Raw genomic sequence first — 20,320 nt, 5'->3', positions numbered from 1 at the left:
GGTACAGTTCGGCGCATTTGGGGAAAGCTGCCGAACACCCCGAAAGGGCAGCAAGGTGCGCATGCGCCGGCCCGTGGCCTACTGGGCTGTACTTCCTGAATTGCGTGCCCCTCCCTTTGTGACTCCCGCGAGCTTGTCTACGTCGTTGCTAAGAAACCGGAAGGAGCGGCGGCGGCGCGGCCTACAACCCCCGGGCGTGCAAGCGGAGCAAGGAGAGGGGCTTGAGCATTGCCGAGAGGGGATGAGCCTGGAATCGCGTGAACAACAGGTAGCACTCACGTCTGGCTGTAGCCTCTGGCTCTTCACGTGTTCCTTTCCTAGGCGCCGCCCCTTCCTGTGGCTGGGCCATATGCCCTTTGCGGGGCCTGTGAGGGGGAAGGGTGGGTGAAGAAAGAAGGGGTTCGGGGTTTGCAGCCCGGTGGGGCTGGATAACTATAACGAGCCTGCAGGTTCAGAGGCAGTGTGCCCTTCAATGCTGGGCATGAGCGAGGGAGATTGCTTTCGGACCCTTTTTGTGGGTTATTGGAAGTATGTTGCTGTCAGCATTGGAAAATAGATCGCTTTTGACATTAAAAAAAAAACCAATAGTGTTGATGGTAGAGGCCACCAAGACTACATTAGTGGAATTGTGCTTCGTGGACTTGAGTCCTGCAACTCTACAACTTCCTTTGGGTCGCACACACCTGAGTGACTGAAGCTCTATGTGCTGTCTATTATTCACAGTGGGTCGCCGTGTTAGTCTGTCTGCAGTAGTAGAAAAGGGCAAGAGTCCAGTAGCACCTTATATTCTTGTTGGTCTTTAGGTGCTACTGGACTCTTGCCCTTTTCTGTGTACTGTCTAGGTTGTCAGCTGTGAAAGATTGTCAGTTTCAGGGACATAGTTTTGGGTTAAGAGGCAAAATAAAATGGGGGTTGCCCAGCAAAGTGGAAAGCCCTGCTGTCACTTGTTTTTTCTCTAGTTTTGCGATTTCTAAACCACCTGTCCTGTTTCTTTTTTATTTTGGCAAACTCTGTGTCTCTAAGTAACTCCAGGTCACTTTCTATAAGGTCGTCTGGAGCTTGTGATTTTCAGTGGTGATTGTGACACTACAGATGTTCCTCTTGCTTCACTTTATCTACTATTTCCCACCAAAGCTGTGAATGCTAGACACATCTAAACTTAACTTCAACCAGACTTTAGCTAAGCACTTTTGATCATAATGAAACCTTAATCCGGTATGAGGGTCTGGTTCTTTATTTTGGGCCTGGGTCTTTTAGGCCTGAGTCTCAGGATGAAGGAGACCTGCTTCTGTTCCATAGGCTATAAATAACAACATGAGAATTGCCTTGCTGGATCAGAACAAAGATCTGTCTGGCTGTATCTCCTGGAGTGGCCAGACAGTTGTCTCCCTGTTGTTAGGTTGTTTGCATCCTGGTAATTTATCTGTATACTGCATCTGAATGGTGGTTCTATTAATAGCTATCCTATAAACATGAGAAGAACCCTGCTGGATAGGACCAAGGTCCATTGAGTCCCGCATCTTGTTTCCTACAATAACCGGCCAGGTACCTGGATGCCCGCAAGCCTTCCCCTCCCTGTCCCATTGTTCCCCTTCACAGATGCTATTTAGTGGCATACCGTTTCTAAATGTGAAGGTTCCTTTTTTTAATAGCTGTTGATAGACCTTTCTTCCTCCATGAATTTGTCTAATCCCCATTAAAAGCCACCTAAACCATCATTATATCTTGCTGTACTTTAATAACCATGGAGTTATCATCCAATTAATTCTCAGAAAATACCCAGTGATATACCCCCTTTCCTGTACAGGTTGGGTACAATTAAAATGGCATAGGTTTTGGAGATGACATGAACAGGATGCTGAAGAATGGACAGCTATGTTAGTCTATTGCAGTAAAATATCTGGAGTATAGCTACTGAAGCTTGTGTAACAATACATTTTAAGGTTTCACAGAACTGTATCCTGCCTTTCATGGAAATGGCAAGAACAGCTAAAGAACGCTTCTATCCATGGGACTAGACACACTATTAATGGCTCACTTCTGACAATGTGAAACTGTGGTTTATTTAAACTGCAGATAGTTTGTGAAACCAGGATTTTGCTCACAGAGGATCTTTCAGTCCTGGTTTTTGACCAGTCCTGGCTGCAGCTTCTCCATCTTCATGTTTAAAAACTAGCCTGCTATCCCAACATGCACTGCAACACCAGTTGAAGGGCTTTGTTTCCCCACATCACCAAGTCATTTATCATAGGCTGGTGACGCTAAGGGCAGGAACTCTGAAATCTGTCAGCACAGAAAGCAACCCACTTGTTCACATCTCCTTAAATTCTTAGATTTCCTTACACCATTTTGTAAGAACAATCATACACACAGTCTCTTCCAAGTGATACCCCTCCCCAGTTTCATCCCAAAGTTGGCATGCTTATTGCATGTTCTGCTGCTAGAGCTCGCCTTCTACCATGACAGCAGTGAGGCAAGTCTGGGAAACAATGCACTTCCATGTGTGACCGGAGAAGGTATGCATCCACTGCACCTATGAAGCTGCTGGAGCCGCTTCCTTCGGATCCAAGGTGGGCTGCAGAAGCACTGCTTTCTGCCTCAGTTGCAGGCAGGTCTGGGGAGTGACACACTTTCCAGATCCTGCCAGCAGTGGCACAGGTGGAAGGAGAAAGCATGCCCTTTCAGCCTCTGTGCTGCTGCCACCCGCCTTAGCTCCAAGGTGGCTACAGAGGTGCTGCCATTGGAGCTTGTCTGACAAACAGGTGGCACAGGAGGAGGGTCCTTGGAGCAGAAAAATGGCTCAGGATACCCCAGATGGGGAGCACGCCAGTGTTCCTGTGTCTTTAAGATCAGCATGGATAGGGAGACGGCTAGTGAGATATGGTGAAATGCAAGAGTAGTTTCAATTCTGAGTGGTTCTTGCAAGGAATCGTTGCCTGGGGAGTGTGAGAAACTGTAAGGCAGAATTTCTCAATCTTAGATAGCGTGAAACCATAATTAAGAGAAACTGTGCTTAATAAACAACTTCAGATCCTGCCTTCAGGGAGCTAAACTAATTGTGGTTAGCTGGAGGGCTGAGTTCACATGATCCACTAATCACAGTTTAATTAAAGTGTGGTTTTTCATTATGTATGAATCAAACCTATATATAGCAGTCTTAATCCTGGAGACCAGACCAGCAAGAGTGACTGAAGAGCAGGCCTGGTGTTGGGTATTAAGAGGTTTTCTTTTACAAAATGTTCAGGCAGATATAAGGGACCCTGAAAGAGTTAAAGCCCGTGGTGATTTTTGTTTTCTGATGTTGCTGAATTTCATTTCAGGGAAGAGCATATCTACTTGGTCCTCACTTTCATGCACACTGGGAGATGTGCGTTCTCCTACCACTTGTTTAAAGCTGTAGGCTGGAGAGAGCATCTGCGCTCCAGCTGTAATGTGCACAGACCTTATGAGTTGCCATGTCACTTCCAGCTCAGAGTAAATATGGATGCACAGCTCTACATCTTATTTCTATAACCAAATGAGAGCTTTAGCCTTGTGAATCTGCCTAGGACCCACGGCAAAAGGGAGTATCTTCCCTTTCACCCTTCAGTATGCAGAACCAACGTAGTCCGACAATAAGACTCGTCTCAAGTTTGGCAAAGGGATTTGTACAGTTCTTTCCAGTCCTGATCTTTGCATGAGCTGGCCTACAAAAGCCAGAGAAAGGACAGAGAGGACAAATCCTGTTTTGTTGTTGTTGTTGAATGTTAAAATATGATAAAACAGAGCACTGATGGTATTTTCTCTTTCAGTTTGAGGCTAGCCAGTTGAAACAGCAAAAACTACCAAAAGCCTTATGAAGCGGCTCCGCGGGGATAAATATGGGGGTCATCCCCAAAAGAAGCGTTCTTCTGATAAAGTCATTCGCACCACAGCAGTACAGATTTCAGAAGAAAGTGGAGAGGCTACCATCCTCAGTCGTCAAACGTTGGCTCAAAAGCGACCTCTGCAAAGCTTGAGTGACATGACGGGTGGCCCTGGGGAAAGCGCTAATGATGTCAAGAGACCAAAGCTGCTGCCCTCAGCAAATGCTGCTGGCCAGGAAGCCGACGATGAGGGTTCAGATGACAGCGATTTTGAGGGAGTTGAGAGTGATAATGATGTCAGTGATGATACCAGTAGTGATGATGGTGAAGATGACGATGATGATGAAATTGGCAGTGATTCCTCAAGAAGCAACAATGAAGACTCAGATTCAGAGGACACAGCAAGCAATCCCCTTTCAAAGCCTGAATTGACAAAAGGTAAAAAATGATGCCTGTAAAATTGAATAAACTGCATCTCTGTGTCAACCTGTCAGAAGCTCTGAGCTTTTCTTTCTCTGGTGACTTCTGCTTCTGGTTTAGCGTCGTAGATGTGCTTGTGTCAGTTAACACCAGAATACATTATGACCACCATTCATTTCAGTTTCTGACTGTTTTCTTTGTTGCTTAACAGTCCTACAGTTTTCTTGCATCAGCAGCTACTTTACATGTTTGATGCTGTCCCTGCCAGCAGATGATGTCTTTCTGTGTGATGGTCTGCATTTTTGCAGACCCTTACACAGATGCCAAAGAAGTTGTGTTCTCCATTTGAACAACCTCTTGCACTCTGTTTAATAGAAGCAATTTGTTAGAATCCAAATAGTTGGTTCTGTTATAATATGGAGTCACCAAATAAGAGTTGTAGACAATGTTTAGCATTTATATATTTAATTTTTTTTCATTAACATGTTTTATTCTGCCTTTTCTCCCACAATAAAAGTCTCTCTAAACAGATATAACTACACATAAAAAACCTTGCCAAAAATCTCATGTGACAAGACTAAGGTCATGGTCCATATAGAACTTCCAAATGGTAGAACCTTGTACTTTATCAACCCAGCCAGGCAGATCACTGTTTTTTTACTCTCATTATCCCATACCTCACCCCATCTTCAATATAATGATAATATTGGTTGACATAAGGTCTCTTAGAATACACTCCTAAACAGAGATACACCCTTCTAAACTTACTGACTTCACTGGACCCAGAAGGGTACAACTCTGCTTAGAATTGTACTGTTAATGAACTCAAATCTGAAGCAAAATTTGAATTGGGAACTCTTTATTTCACACAGCCACTCTACTGCAACAACTCTACTAGCCTGATCGAAAGTGCCAAAACATCATTGTATAAATCTTAAATAGTCAATAATATGGGCTAGTCTGTAGGCTGGGTAACATCATGCATTTTCTTATGGTGGTAACACGGTTGTTAAAATCTGAGTAGTCTGTATTTCCTCACATTGATCTGAATTGAGGTTAAAGAAGCTTAAGGAATATGCTGGTTTAAAATTAAGCATTATGCTAAAGTTTGTTCTCAGTTTTCTCCCTAATGACTCATAAACCTAAAGCAGTTTGCCACTGGTTTCTGTCATGAAACATTTATGTGCATTGATGTAGCTCTCCAAAGGTTGATACAAAATGCCGAATACTCTAGGACAGGGAATTGGGGAATAAAGAGTATTTGGAAACAAATGTTGGTGCTGGGAACTAGCATTTTTTGTATGAGTCATGTCGCCTGCTGCAGTAAGCAACTTGAACCTTGTATTAAAGCAGCTTAGTTACTACATAAAAAGCCAAATTTGCCTCCTGGTAATTGTGCAGATTTCCACTGTCAGGTCTGTTGAAAATCTACTGTAATGTGGAGTCCAAAATATATGCTTCAGCTTTCAGCCAAAACTACCATTCGGTCTCCTCCACAGAGCAAGCGTATTAGAGTTTTGTGATACTGTCAGTAAGAAACAGCCTGGAGCATTGATAGAGAATAAATGATGCCACACAGACATGTTTTTCCATCTTAAAAATGTGTTTTCTAATTGCAGTAAGCAATGTGATATGATATCTGAAAAAGCGAGACCTCCTTAGGCAACCTTTTCAGTTGACATTTGAGTTCCTGTTTTAATACACACACACAAAAAGAAAAGAAAAAAAAAAGATTTCCTTGTAAGAATGAAGTTGTGGAAATCTTCCCAAACTGAACAAACATTGTGAAGCTCAGGCTTTTAGATTCCTGCTTGCTTTCCTTTCAAAATCACAAGATTGGTCCAGCTTAAATATATTCAAATTTTGTTTATTTGTTGCCTTCCCTTTATAGTATACTGGTGTACCATAGCCATGGTTTATTGTGAAGTTCAGAAACTTATGCAAGTAAAAATTGAGATTTCTTTTATACTTAGGTGGTTCAAAGCAGTATATCGCTCAGACATCGCCGTTATCTAGAGAATCTTAATAAATAGTTGAGAGTTGGCAGTGCCAAGAGTGATGCTTTTACATGAATTAAAAATGGCTGGCCTACCACAAACAATGCACAATTATAAATAGAAATGTAGTTAATTGGGAAGGTGTCTAATGAGTTCAGCAGGGATGTGGATTAGGTCTCATTTAGCATAATAAATGGTTCTGGGAGTGGGAACAAAAAGCACTAATGAAATTCAAAAATGAAAATAGAAGGTGATGAAAACGCAGTGGTACACAAATAATAGATGATTCTGCAGAGGTACAAAACATGGCCATCTAAAATGATTCTTTTGTACAGAATAAATCAGCTGGGGCAAATTAAACACTCAAAGAAAAGTAGAAAAATGTTTCATGGAGAGGGGTTTATGGGGAGTAATTGGTGTTTTTTTAAATCTTTTGCACGAACACACAACTTGAAACAATCTAACAAATTATAGGTGCTGAACATGGGGGGTGGGAACAGCAAAGAAAAAAAGACTGCTCCATAGGCATCCTAATACAATATCAAGTAATAGAATTTCATCACTGTCCAAAAAGTAATGATCTTAAAAAGAGAAGTGCTTGGTTTCTTATTTATGCAAGCACTCTTCTTTGCATTGTTGCTGGGATGGTGGTCCAGAAACAATGGACTGGCAGCCCAGATTTGCACCGATTCTACCATTTGCCGGTCTGTCTTATAGCTTTTAATGGCATGATGGTGACTTATGTGATAACTAGTTGCTATTTGGAGGATGGATAGCTGTGGAAAGAAAAAGCTAAGCTCAGTAAATATGTTGAAAGTATAGGAAAGACAGAAAAGACTGCAGAATTATGACATATGTGGGAGTGTTCTGAATTTTGGTTGCCTACATTTTTAATAAAAGAGCTAAGAATGAAAATCCTGGGAAAAGGCCTTGAATATCATGAGAGCCATAAAGCGAGTTTGGAGGTTTTTATCACAATTTTATTTTATGGTGGTTATGTAGTGCTGTAATACTGCCTGGTGCTTTGGAGCAATTTCAATCTATATTAGGCAAATGCCAGTTATGAGAGGAGGAAAGGGAGCGGCGTGGGATGAGGCTTAATAATACAAATAAAAATGAGTTATAGTGAGTGAATTCAGCCCAGCAATTTGCAAAAAGAGACTTCAGTGAGGAGAAATAGACAAGCTTTGGAAAGCTACTCAACCATGGTTCAAACAATATAAATGGTGTGCCCCCCCAATTTCCATGACAAAACCTCAGCAGACGTCAAAGGGATGACATTGACACAGTGCTCCTTCTTCTAAACTCTGCAAACGGCATCCAGTAACAGCCACTCAGACCTGTGCCAAATTTGGAGAAAAGGACTGGAGTGAATTGGTTTAAATTAAAGCTCTTTAAGCTAACAAGCTGAAAGCCCCTATTTGAATAATCATTTTTAATTAGCTTTTCCATTTGTATTACATGTGTTTGGGAGAAGAGCAGATTCCCATTGGTAAATGCTGCCATTAAACAAATTGACTTCTTCCACATTGCAGTAAACCTAGTACATCATTTAGCTATTTAGCAAAGTACCTGGTGACTTTATCCATGTAGTAAAGCAATTAAATATAATTCTCAGGTTTGTGTTAATTGCTGTTGTAGCATAAGCCTGAGCTTCTTTGGTCAGAAGGCCTGTTCAGTGGGACTGTCTAGTGAATGTGCTTCTGTGTGTGTTAAGTGCCGTCAAGTCACTTCCGACTCATGGCGACCCTATGAATGAAAGTCCTCCAAAATGTCCTATCTTTGACAGCCTTGCACAGATCTTGCAAATTGAAGGCTGTGGCTTCCTTTATTGAGTCAATCCATCTCTTGTTGGGTCTTCCTCTTTTCCTGCTGCCCTCAACTTTTCCTATCATGACTGTCTTTTCCAGTGACTCTTGTTGTCTCATGACGTGACCAAAATACGATAGCCTCAGTTTACCGGTAGTCATTTTAGCTTCTAGGGTCAGTTCAGGCCTGATTTGATCTATAACCCACTGATTTGTTTTTTTGGCAGTCCACGGAATCCGTAACACTCTCCTCCAACACCACATTTCAAAGGAATCTATTTTCTTCCTATCAGCTTTCTTCACTGTCCAGCTTTCACACCCATACATAGTAATAGGGAATATGATGGCATGAATTAATCTAGTCTTGGTGGCCAGAGTCACATCCTTACACTTCAAAATCTTTTCTAGCTCCTTCATGGCTGCCCTTCCCAGTCTCAATCTCCTTCTAATTTCTTGGCTGCAGTCTCCCTTTTGGTTGATGGTGGAGCCAAGGAATAGAAAGTCTTGAACAATTTCAATTTCCTCATTGTCAACCTTAAAGTTGTGTAATTCTCCTGTAGTCATTACTTTTGTTTTCTTGATGTTCAGCTGTAGTCCTGCTTTGGCACTTTCTCTTTTAACTTTCAGCAGTAGTTGTTTCAAATCTTCACTATTTTCTGCCAATAATGTAGTGTCATCAGCATATCTCAAATTATTAATGTTCCTCCCTCCAATTTTCACTCCACCTTCATCTAAATCTAATCCAGCTTTCCTAATTATATGTTCTGCATATAGATTGAAGAGATAGGGAGATAAAATACATCCTTGTCTGACACCTTTGCCAATTGGAAACCATTCCGTTTCTCCATATTCTGTTCTAACTGTGGCCTCTTGTACAGGTTGCGCATCAAAACGATCAGATGTAGTGGCACACCCATTTCCTTTAAAACCAGCCATAGCTTTTCATGATCCACACAGTCAAAAGCTTTGCTGTAATCTATGAAACACAAGCTGATTTTCTTCTGAAATTCTCTCGTGCTTCTACTTCAGATTTAATATGATAGACAATGTTAAAGTAGGTTTAGTACCTGTGCTTGGAGCAGTGAGCACATTCTACTGGTAAATCTCACTTTCATAAGGGCTGATGCAACTAAGAGGTTTGGCCTGGTTGTGCGTGTATGGAACTCACTGTGGATTTGGGCCAAAGTGGACTCTCGTCATTGGGTCTGGAAGCCTGGCTTTAGCAGCAGTGATTTTTACCAGTTATTTGCATCAAACAGCATTCTCTTGCTCACCCAGATCAAATCTTTTGCTAATGAGCTGTTGCCTTTTTCAAACGTGTATTGCATTTTAAATAGACTTTGTAACTGCAAAGAGTCAGAATTTATAGATTTTCAAGAAGATGGGTGGATCCAGCCGTTCTGTTCCACAGAGTTTGAAGCTTTCCTCCAGCCTAGGGAACCTTCCTCTAACTTAAGTGGCTCCACATAAGTTAGAGGAAGGCTTCAGACTTTACTTGATTCATCCTAGGGATTCCAGTCATTCCTTTCTTAAAAAATAGGCACCCTCTTCTTTTCTCTGATTTATCACTGATCTAGAGGCAGGCGGCATTTTACGGTCAACTTATGTGTACGTCATTATATATTATATAGGTTGAGTATCCCTTATTCAAAATGCTTGGGACCAGAAGTGTTCCGTATTTCAGATCTTTCCGTATTTTGGAATATTTGCATATACATAATGAGATATCTTGGGGATGGGACCCAAGTCTAAACATGAAATTTGTTTATGTTTTATATACACATAGCCTGAAGGTAATTTTATACAATATTTTTAATATTTTTGTGCATAAGGGGCATCGTGGGGAACCTGCCGTTGGTGCGACCGGCCTGCACACATGCCATTTTATTACCCTCTGTGGGTGCTCAAAAAGTTTTGGATTTTGGAGTATTTTGGTTGTCGGAATTCCAAATAAGGGATACTCAACCTGTATAATAATGATTTTACTGATTTAGTGGGCAGCGACTGCACCTCATCAGGAGTCTCCTCTTTCTGTTCCAGCCATATGTGCTAATTGTGATTCTTTTGGCTTTTTTACTTGGTTGTACCTTTTGACCCTCCGTTTATCACCTCTGAGGTTGGCTTCTGTGCTTGATAGCTTTGAATAGCCTTTAAGCATGAGGGAGTTGGCCTGTGAGGGAGCAGATGTATGAGAATGAGTTCCATGAGAACAAGCCTGAATGACTGATTAGAAGGGATAACAAAGGCACAAAAAAGATGAGGGGGTTTACATCCTTTGATAGCAAACGTGTTAAGTGGAAAATATGTCACAGTACAATGCAGCCTAATAGGTTGCATAAAACTAGTCTCTGCCTTAAAAATTGATACATTGAGTCAGACCAAGAATCCATCTTGTCCAGTGCTCTTTCTTTCAAGCCTCGGGGCCCTTCCAGATATTGTTCCCCCCCTAATGTAAAGGTCCCCTGTGCAAGCACCAGGTCATTCCTGACCCATGGGGTGATGTCACATCCTGACGTTTCCAAGGCAGACTTTGTTCGCGGGGTGGTTTGCCAGTGCCTTCCCCAGTCATCTTCCCTTTACCCCCAGCAAGCTGGGTACTCAGCTACTTCCCCCTGCTTAAAGATTATTTCTGCATTTAAAATGTTTGTGCGCATAGGGCTTCCTGATCTGTTCACTTGTGGTAAAATGAACATTTACACTGTGCTTTTTAAGTCAGTTTTCTCAACATGGAAATTAACCATGTGGGGAAAACACTGTATAGTTGTATAATTGACTTTCCCCTTCAAATTTCTTTCTAACCCGGTCAGTCTGTTGAGTGGCTGCAGTCTTGGAAGCTAGATAATTTGATCCTCCATCAGTGTTGGGATTTCTAAGAAATACAGCTGTCTTTAAAACCCCATCGTTGGGTGAAATGTATCTTAGTTCGGCAGTTGTCTTTCAACATCCACCATGTGTAAAAAGATGGCTATTCTCTCCTTCCATTGTTTCTGTTGACAGGGAAATACTGGGCTATGCAGTGCTTCCTTGAGCTACAATTCCTAACCATAGTGTGGTGCTGTGTGAAGGAGCCTGAGGGGTCTTTGTGCTCACAGGCTCTCGTCCATCCCTTGCACAGCACAATCTAAGGCACAACTTCCTCTTTTGTGGCAAACTATAGTTTGCTGTCACAGCAGAACCAACAAGTTATGGGTTGTGTTTGTCCTGCAAATCAGGATGGCCAGCTGAGAAGGAGCAGGAATTTACAATCTTGATTAGCATGCTAAATGCAAATCATAGCTTGCCTAGTTGGTATATAAGAAAAAACTAACTGGATTGTGGTGCAGGAGGAGAAGAGGGAGTGAGTGAGCTCGAGGGGCCCCCTTTCCCTAACTTCTTCTCACAGTACCAGACAACAAGTTGGCCTTGCGCCAGTAGCTTTGTTCAGTTGTGATACCAGATTTTGCAGTTGGGGATGGGTACAATATAGTCATGGTTCTGTGTGGTTTTTATGGGGACACTGAACAGTATTCAGTGGTGTATAACTTTTTTAAAATCAGTTTTTAATTTGGGTTGCTGTTTTCCCCCAAACATCTCTTCAAACAGCAATGGTGAGTTGGAGAGTCTGATGTCCTTTTTTTTCCTTTCCATTTATTCTGTGACACCTTCATTTCCTCACTGTGCTAAACAACTCTAATCTCTTCCCACGCATTTGCTGTCATTTGTCTTTCCCTCCTTTAATTAGTTTTAAACAGGGTAGAATTGAACCAAATATCAGCCTGAGGAGCGTACCATTTATTTATGTAATGGGATAGGTTTTCAATTTTATTTTTTGTCTTTGTCATGCATCCTTGCATTGCTCGGCTGCTTCTTGACTGCTGTCGAAGGCAAGGGAGAGCGGTTTTATTGAGCTGACCACAGTAGATCGCTAATCTTTTCCCTGAGATGTCACCGTTAATTTAGCATCTATTAACTTTAGAGCACTTCATATTTTTCTTCCCATTGTGTGTGGCTTTGTATACCGGTATGCCAATATTTCTCACTTTTTGTTGTGTTACCTGCTCTCATAATTTACTCAGATCCTGGGAGCGTTCCTCACACTTTCCTTAATCTTGAGTAACATTCCTTAAGAGATGTGGCAATATCCTGTTTCCTCACCAGGGTTCAGGGAGGATTGCAGCCATTATTTCTAAATGTAGCAGATTTACCTCTCTGAAATTTAATAGACCAGGATGCAAAAATCCAGACACCAGTAGTCAATGAGCCTCTTCTCAGCATCTAGAATTCCACTGCCTTGAACCCGGACCTTCCGTTTAGCCATCATGACGAATAGCCACTGATACAACCTCTGTGATAAGTGATTAACAAAATACTTTTATAAAATCTTCAATCACATTCTCCTTCCCACCTCATGGGAGAGGCAAAAGTTCCTCAGGAAAGGCTTTGGTTAAAAACTGGGTCTTACTGGAAAAAGGAGAAGCAGGTAGCTGGAAGAGGAGAGTTGGTGTTAAGCCATAAGAAGTCTCATGGAAGAAGGTGCAGAGGCAACAGTGGGACAGTATTTATTTCACTGCCTCTCCCATGGGGTGGAGGGAGGAGTATGTGATTGAAGGCTTATAAAACCCTGCCTTTCTATCACTCATCTCTTTTAACACATGCCTACCAGTTCAGGTGTTAGTAGATATAACTGTCCTGTGGTACCTTGAAGACCAATAGATTTGCTGTGGCACAGGCTTTCATGGTCTAAATTCCACTTCATCAGATGATGTCCTTATGGGGGTCAAAAAGCCACGAAATGCAAGAGGTAGCAGTAAATCTGCAATAGAGAGCAAGTGTGTCACACAAGCGTGGAAAGAGCTTTATTTATTTAGAGTTTTTATCCAGCCCACCTTTCTCCCAGCAAAGACAGGACCTAAGGCAAGTAATAGCAATAAATGCAATGTGAAAATAATCATTAATTAAAATAATTCACGCTCATTTTTATAATTAGATACTTAAACATGTAAGGCAGAGCATAAATGTATAACCTTCAAGCTTCCCCATAAGCTTTTAAATAGTTTTGTTTTACAGTCTCCCTGGAAATCAGCAACGGTAGGTGCCTGCCTCACTCCTTCCAGGAGACTATTCCACAGCAGCAGGGCAGCAACAGAAAATGCCTGAACTGTTGTAGAATATATCCTTGAGAGAGGACCGCTAGGAAGAAGAAGAGTTGGTTTTTATATGCTGCATTTCTCTACCTTTTAAGGAGAATCAAACCAGCCTACAATCTCTTTCCCTTCCTCTCTTGACAACAGACACCTTGTGAGGTAGGTGGGGCTGAGAGAGTTCAGAGAGAACTGTGACTAGACCAAGGTCACCCAGCAGGCTTCATGTGGAGGAGTGGGGAATCAAACCCGGTTCACCAGATTAGAGTCAGCCGCTCATTTGGAGGAGTGGGGAATCAAACCTGGTTCTCTAGAGTCCACTGCTCTTAACCACTACCCCACATTGGTTCTTTTGTTGTGCCAACCTTGTTGTGAAGAGTACAATGGCTACACAGGTTCAAATTCCTCTCTGCTATGATGCTCACTTGATGAGGCTGAACCAGTAACTATCTTACAGCCTCGTGGGGTTATTGTGAGGATAGGAAAGGGGAAACATGTATACCACCCTAAATCCCTTGGAAGAAGGCTGGGTTAAAAATTGATATAAGCAGACCCCTTCTTCATCAGAGTGACCCATTTAGAACCTTTCTTACTGGTGGTAATGCTACCTTGTTATGCTGTATTAGGCTAATTTCACATTGAAGAAAAAAAAACCAATAGTTGAAGCCTAAATTTAACTGAATCACATTTGGTGATGAATCCTAATTCAGTAATTTCACTTAGACCTCCCTCCCTTTTTCTGTTGAAGTATGGTTGCTTTGAGAATCTTTGGGAGAGTAGCATGATTTCTGAATGTTTCTATTTTTTACGTCAATGGTTTCTGGACATTTCTATTCTTTATGTCAGATTTATGACTCACTATTCTTCTAAATAGAGGCTGACGTGTTTCTCTTAAGTAGAGGCAGAGGATCGCATTTATCCCCTTAATATGTTCATCTTCAAGTGTGCCCCAATAGGATGCCTTATGTTATTCTATAATGGTACTGCCTGAGAGGATATGAGTACACAGATCGCATCTGAGTTTGCTGTAGATCTAGCACCTCAGTTTGTGTGTGTGCGTGTCCAGTGGCGTAGCGTGGGTTGTCAGCACCTGGGGCAAGGCAAGTAATTTGCGCCCCCTAACCCGTGGATTTTAGCACTCGAGTCTCTTCCACTAGATTAGTTAAAGAAACCCTTACCCCCTAAGCACATGTATTGTTTGTTATGAAAATACTGATGTAATTAAAGTAAAATGCATCTAAATACAAGTTTATTTTCAAACACTTTATTGAGTGCGAACATGCATTACACATTCTCCACATTTTCAGCAGGTCTATGAATACAAATCTACAAATGTAGTAACCTAGCATGGGCCATGCTATTATATGTCGTCTCACAACCATCGTAAACGACAACAAATATCAAGACTAGCAAGAATGGGCTAACATTTATAAATATTCTAAGAAGATATTTAAAGAATAGATAACCTTCTTTGGTGTTTGAAGTTATGAGATAATGGGTTAGCCAAGAATGTGGACCCTTATCAAGTGGGATTGTTCGCTATTGTTAGGAGATGATTTTAAAATCCTGTAAATACGGGAAGCTGTATTGACCAAGCTCTTCTTCTCAGAAGGGGCTTCTTGCCTGTGACCTATTTACTTTGGGGGGTAAGAAACTTTTATGGACTCATGTAATTGCTCTCCTTTAATTATCTATGTAACTATGATGGGAGGATGGTGTAATGCTTTGTGGATTTAGTCTATGTTAAGAATGCAATATTTATGCTTTAATTAAAAAAGGCTTAGGAAGGACACAGATTTTCTAATAATATTTACTTGCGTCCTGTTCCCAGAATGAACCTATAGCATTACTGAGGTGCACTTTAGGCTAGTGTGTGTGTGTGTGAGAGAGAGATGGTTTTTACAACCTGCTTTTCTCAACCTTAAGAAGTCTCAAAGTGGGTTATAATCACAGTCCCTTCCTTTCCCCACTACAGACACCTTGTGAGGTAGGTGGGGCTTGAGAGAGTTCGGAGAGAACTGGGACTAGCCCAAGGTCACCCAGCAGGCTTCATGTGGAGGAGTGGGGAAACCAACCTAGTTCACCAGAGTAGGGTCCACCGCTCATGTGGAGGAGCAGGGGATCAAACCCGTTTCTCCAGATTTAGAGTCCACTGTTCTCAGCCACTACACCACGCTGGGGGAAGGAGGCAGCCACAGGCAGCATTCCTCTCCCCCACCATTCCCATTCAAAGGTCCTGAATGCAACAGCGCGCCACTGGAGCCAGCTTGCAGCTTCGGGGACCCCTCCAATGTGATTTTCCCCCTTCTAGCTTAGCAGCCAGGCAGCTGGGGCCACTGGCTACCTCCGATCACTCACCCACCCAAGCAGGCGGAAGGCCGGTTGGTGTTGGCAAGGGTCTGAGGCGGAGGATTAGCAGAGGGGTCTACACCTCCTCAAGGGCCCCGATCCTAAAACTGAGATTCTGAAAATCCTGGCTAGGCTATACCATGGGAAAATACGCAGCCAGAGGCGGAAATGTACCAAAAGGGGAGTTGAGGAGGGCAATCATTCTGGGAGCTTTTAAGGGTGGCTGGGAGGGAGACAGCCAGGTCTCTCCCCTTATGGGACGCTGTCCAGCAGGAATTCCTCTTCCACTTTCCCCACTGCAAGAGCACAGGACACCGTACAGAGATTTGCCCGTCTCCGTCTACATGCAAGGGAGAGACCGAAGGGCATTACCAGCTTCAAGCAAATGTGGCCTCGAGGCTGAGAGAGGGGAAAGCCAGGCCAAAGGGACGGACCACTCTGCTCCGAAAAGTAAAAACCCAGGTGGGATCAGGGGGACGGGCATGGGCCCATTTCCCACAGTGCAGCCCGCGACCCTCCACAAGATGGAGCCAGTGGGCCAAAGAGAAGATTCTGTCTTGCAAAGCAAAAAACCGGTCAGGAGCAAGCGAAGACTGGGACGCTCTCCCTAGATCTTCATTATTACTGTTAGTCACTGTTGAACCAACCAAACTTACCTGCAGCGGCGGCTTCTACTCAGTTCCCCACGTCTCCTCGAGTCCTCCCGCCTCCTGCTCGGCAGCTCAGCCAATTGCATGCTGGTTCTCTCCCGCGCTCAGCGCTGCGCTGGGCGGCTGCTTCCCTGTCCCTCCCCCAGATAGTCCCTCCCTCGCTCTCTCCGCACCGCACCGCACGCCTGGCACGCACCCCCCCCTCCACAGTGGGCGGCGACCCGGCGGCTCGGATCGGATTCGCACAGCCCTCACTGCAGTGAGAGAGAGTGAGTGAGTGAGCCAGGCAGGGGCAGAGAGCTGCGAGTGCGAGTGCGCCCCCCCAGATGTTGCGCCCGGTGCGGCCGGCCCCCCCTGCACCCCCCACGCTACGCCACTGTGCGTGTCAGATGGTCTGTTGTTGCTCTACATAACTGTCTAATCTAAAAGGTGCTATCTGAAAGTGAGAAAAGGCCTAACACCCAAGGCTTGTAAGAGAAATATTGTCATCCAGGTTGGATTGGATTGATTTCAACATGGAGCTGTAGGTGGCAACACTCAGTGTTCTGCCACTTTCTGTTTGGGCTTTCCCTGTAGCAGGCAACTCTTGGCAGGCATAGTCAACCAATTTCTTCACTGGGTGGTTATTTCAGTTTTGAGAATACGAGATTTTTCAAGTATGAGTCCCTGTTTTAGACATTGAAAAAAATGTAGTTGTATGGGAGACGTTGGCTGAAAACAAGTAGGTATGTCTAGTGGTAGGTGCGGTCCCACTGTTGGGTGCTGTTTGTATATCTTTCACATAGGAGGCCCATGATGTCCAGAAAGTGAATTTGCTGCTTGGACATACATGTCCAGGTGAATAGTGGAAGCTGTTGCGGAATTTGTCCAGGGTCTCTTTTCCATGGGTACTAATTATGACAATGTAATTAGAGTGGCTTATACAGAAGACAGTATTTTGGTTGTAGAAGCTGAGAAAAATGCCATCTAAATCAAACCATAAGTAATCTTGTATTCCCTAACCCTACACATTCCGGAGCTATGTGAGTTTTCCTGCTAGTACAGTTGTTCTTAATATATGAGCTATCTCTAAATCTAAAATAATTGTGGGAGAGGACAAAGTAGCAATACTTGGTGGCCAGATGTGTTGTGGCATCGTTGGGGGTGTTTGTGTTTGGAGTTAGTAGATTCATGGTAGCAAGGAACATATACTCTGGGATATTATCAATGGACTGTAGTGTCCTTAAAGCTTCCCCCCGAAGATTAATTAGTGTGCTGGTACTGTATGGACTGAGGATAGGGTCCATGCAGCTGTACACCTACTATTGGGTTAATGTCAGTCCAAAGCAGTGAGGTGCCCAGAGCTGCGTGCTTTGTGAATTTATTTATTTATATGCCACTTTTCTCCTGAGCATCTCAGGGCCCAAGGCAGGTATCAACAATATAAAAACAGAAGATAAGTAGGTGGAGTAGCATTGTGGGATTTCAGTGTTCTCATTCTACAACAGACTCCTTGATCTTTGTTTCTGGATCCAGTATTAATACCCACAGAAATGACATGGTTAAGTCATAATTGCACAGATATTTATAGTGAATAGGGAATTGACCTGTATAGTGATTGTGCAACACACACACCCAAAGCCTGCAGTCCTTCAAGAGTGTTCTGTAATGACTCGATTCAGTCAATTTTTTTTCTTAGAGAAAAGGCAAAGGAGATAGGTTCCACATCAAGGTATTCACCAACATTAAAGGAAGCAACTTCAAAACAACTCATAAGACTCACCAATTTTATCACCAGTTGGAAGTACTTTCAAACCAGAAGGTGGGAAATGTTGAGAGAATGTGCACAGTGGGACACCTTCTTCAGCTTTTAGTGGGAACGCCCAGCTCTCTCAATGTTTTGGAGTAAAGTTGTTGATGTTACCACCCAAAATATGTCCAACTCTGTTCAAGTTGAACTAAAATGCTGTACTATTTATGTACAAAAATAACCATTTCTAAATCTCTACAGCAGCCAAATGCCTATGGTAGTACACTGGAAACCTGTACAATCAGCCTTGTTAGAGCATGGCTCTACATATCATCATGCAAAAACTGCTATACCAGTTTGAACTTTTCAAAGATTAACTTGGACCTGGAAACCATTTCATCTCTGCTATCATATTTTACTACCATCACCCCAGGAGCGCAAGACACAACATTGTCTGCTTCCCATTTTACTCTCACACCAATTCTGGTTCCCCCAGTCTTAGTCTGACATTCTGTCCAGTGCACCACACTAATGGAATAATCATATTTATTACATTTGGTCTCCACCCTTCCTCCAAGGAGTTAAGAGTAATGGCTATAGGATTATCTCTTGGAGATCAAGTGGATCCCAAAGACTGCTGAAAGTTTACAAGGGGGATTGCGCTGCAGAACATTTAAGAACCTCTAGGTTAGGGCTGGGTCTCAGGAGAGCTGTATTCAATCACCACTCAGCCACGGAGCTCACTGGTTGACCTTGGACCAGTCTCTTTCTTTCAACCTAATCTGGAGTTCTAGTAATAAAATGGGGAGCAAAGAGCTATGTAGGCCACATAGAGGTCCTTGGTGGAAAGGGTGGGATAAAAATATGATTATTTGATATATAGTTTTACATTAAAAGAAGAGGACCACCACTCTGAACGTGCCTTTCCTTTCATTAGCTGCCCTCCTGCTTAGCAACCGTAAACTTCAGTGTAGTTTATAGCTGTCATTTCTTGTTTGATTGTTGAAGCCATCCTTTGCCTGAAGCAAAGTGATTTGTAGGCCTTTTAAAAAGCACACTTTTTTGGATACAGGTTTCCAGTGTAGTCTCTATAGCTAATGTTTATGACAACTCTGAAGGAATAATTGGGGCGAGGGGACAGAACCCAAGGGAATATTCCAGCGGAGGTTGGTTGCTAATTTAGACTAACAATGTCAAGCATGTAGTTGACCTATAGAATTTAATGTAGCTAGCTGTCTAAAAGGATGGATTTGTTGTTGTTCAGAAATAAAGCTTAGGTCATCTTTGTTCTGTCTTATATTTTATTGTGAAAGCTGGGTACAATATCCAGAAAGGATTTATATTCCATTACCCAATATTGTTAAAAGCCCCCTCATTTTGATACAGCAGGAACTAGTCCTTGCCGAGGCTAAGTCAGCAGACTTGATGGGCCACTGGTTTGATCCAATGTGATGCATCCTATGTTGATGTCTGAAGTTGAATGCATTGTTTGGTCTGCATTTACATAGGCTTTGCGCCAGGGGACAGGAGGTGATGTTTTTCTCTGGCCTATCCAGAGTACATCTGGAAAAAACAATGCTAGTTCCAGACGTTTACCAGCACAAAGGATTAGAAGAGCTATTATATATTTGGCATGCCTGACAAGAACTAATGTCAGTATAGCATTCTAAATGTTTGAACAAAGAAGACAATAAGAACTGTCTGGATGTAAGAAGCCAGATAAAACAGGAAAAGATAAGAATGGATACTGTCAGCTTAAAATGTATCAGCACAGTAGCTCAGTCATTATGTGAAATTTATAATCAAACAGGAGCCAGCGTGCCATAGTGGTTAAGAGCAGCAGACTCTAATCTGGAGAACTGGGTTCGATTCCCCACTCCTCCACATGAAGTCGGCTGGGTGACCTTGGGCCAGTCACAGCTCTCTCAGAACTCTCAGCCCATGCAGAGGCAGGCAATGGCAAACTAACTCTGAACGTCACTTGCCTTGAAAACTCTGTGTGGTTGCTATAAGTCAGCTGTAATCAAACATATTTTTTCTGCTGCCAGAATAAAGTCTACTACAAAAGAGTACATGTTTTCAGGAGTGTGAAACATACTTTTGCTCATGAACCTCAAAACACGCCTTTTCTACAATTCCTTTGGCTTAATCACCCAACATCCTCACTTCCTAGAAAAGCAAACAAAAGACGTCTGCATAGCCATCTTTTGCTACCCTTGGTTTCCTTTATATGTTGAAATTTAGATTGTAAGCTCTTCACAGAAGGGACCTATTTTTGAATCTTCGTACAAGTATGGTTTACATGGAGCACACATCATAATTGGGAGATCACTTCTCCTTCTCCCTTTGCACACAGTATGATAACAAAAGAGTTTTGCTTTCACAGAAAACCATCGTTGGGG

General features: G+C 42.7%; 1 protein-coding gene across 1 annotated transcript in view; it reads left to right on the top strand.

Moving 5' to 3' along the window:
- The first annotated feature begins 223 nt into the window (after positions 1 to 223).
- Positions 224 to 20,320, top strand: part of RRP36 (ribosomal RNA processing 36) — a 33,829-nt gene continuing 13,732 nt past the window's right edge. Inside the window, exons 1-2 of the mRNA XM_056853064.1 lie at positions 224 to 268; positions 3,792 to 4,283. Coding sequence (XP_056709042.1) covers positions 3,836 to 4,283 — 448 coding nt within the window. The 5' untranslated portion in view covers positions 224 to 268; positions 3,792 to 3,835. The remainder of the gene's footprint in view (positions 269 to 3,791; positions 4,284 to 20,320) is intronic.

This window comes from Euleptes europaea, chromosome 7, assembly GCF_029931775.1.
Source record: "Euleptes europaea isolate rEulEur1 chromosome 7, rEulEur1.hap1, whole genome shotgun sequence".
Classification (NCBI taxonomy): domain Eukaryota; kingdom Metazoa; phylum Chordata; class Lepidosauria; order Squamata; family Sphaerodactylidae; genus Euleptes; species Euleptes europaea.
Note: the sequence above shows the minus strand (reverse complement) of the source record. Positions and strands in the feature narration are given on the sequence as shown.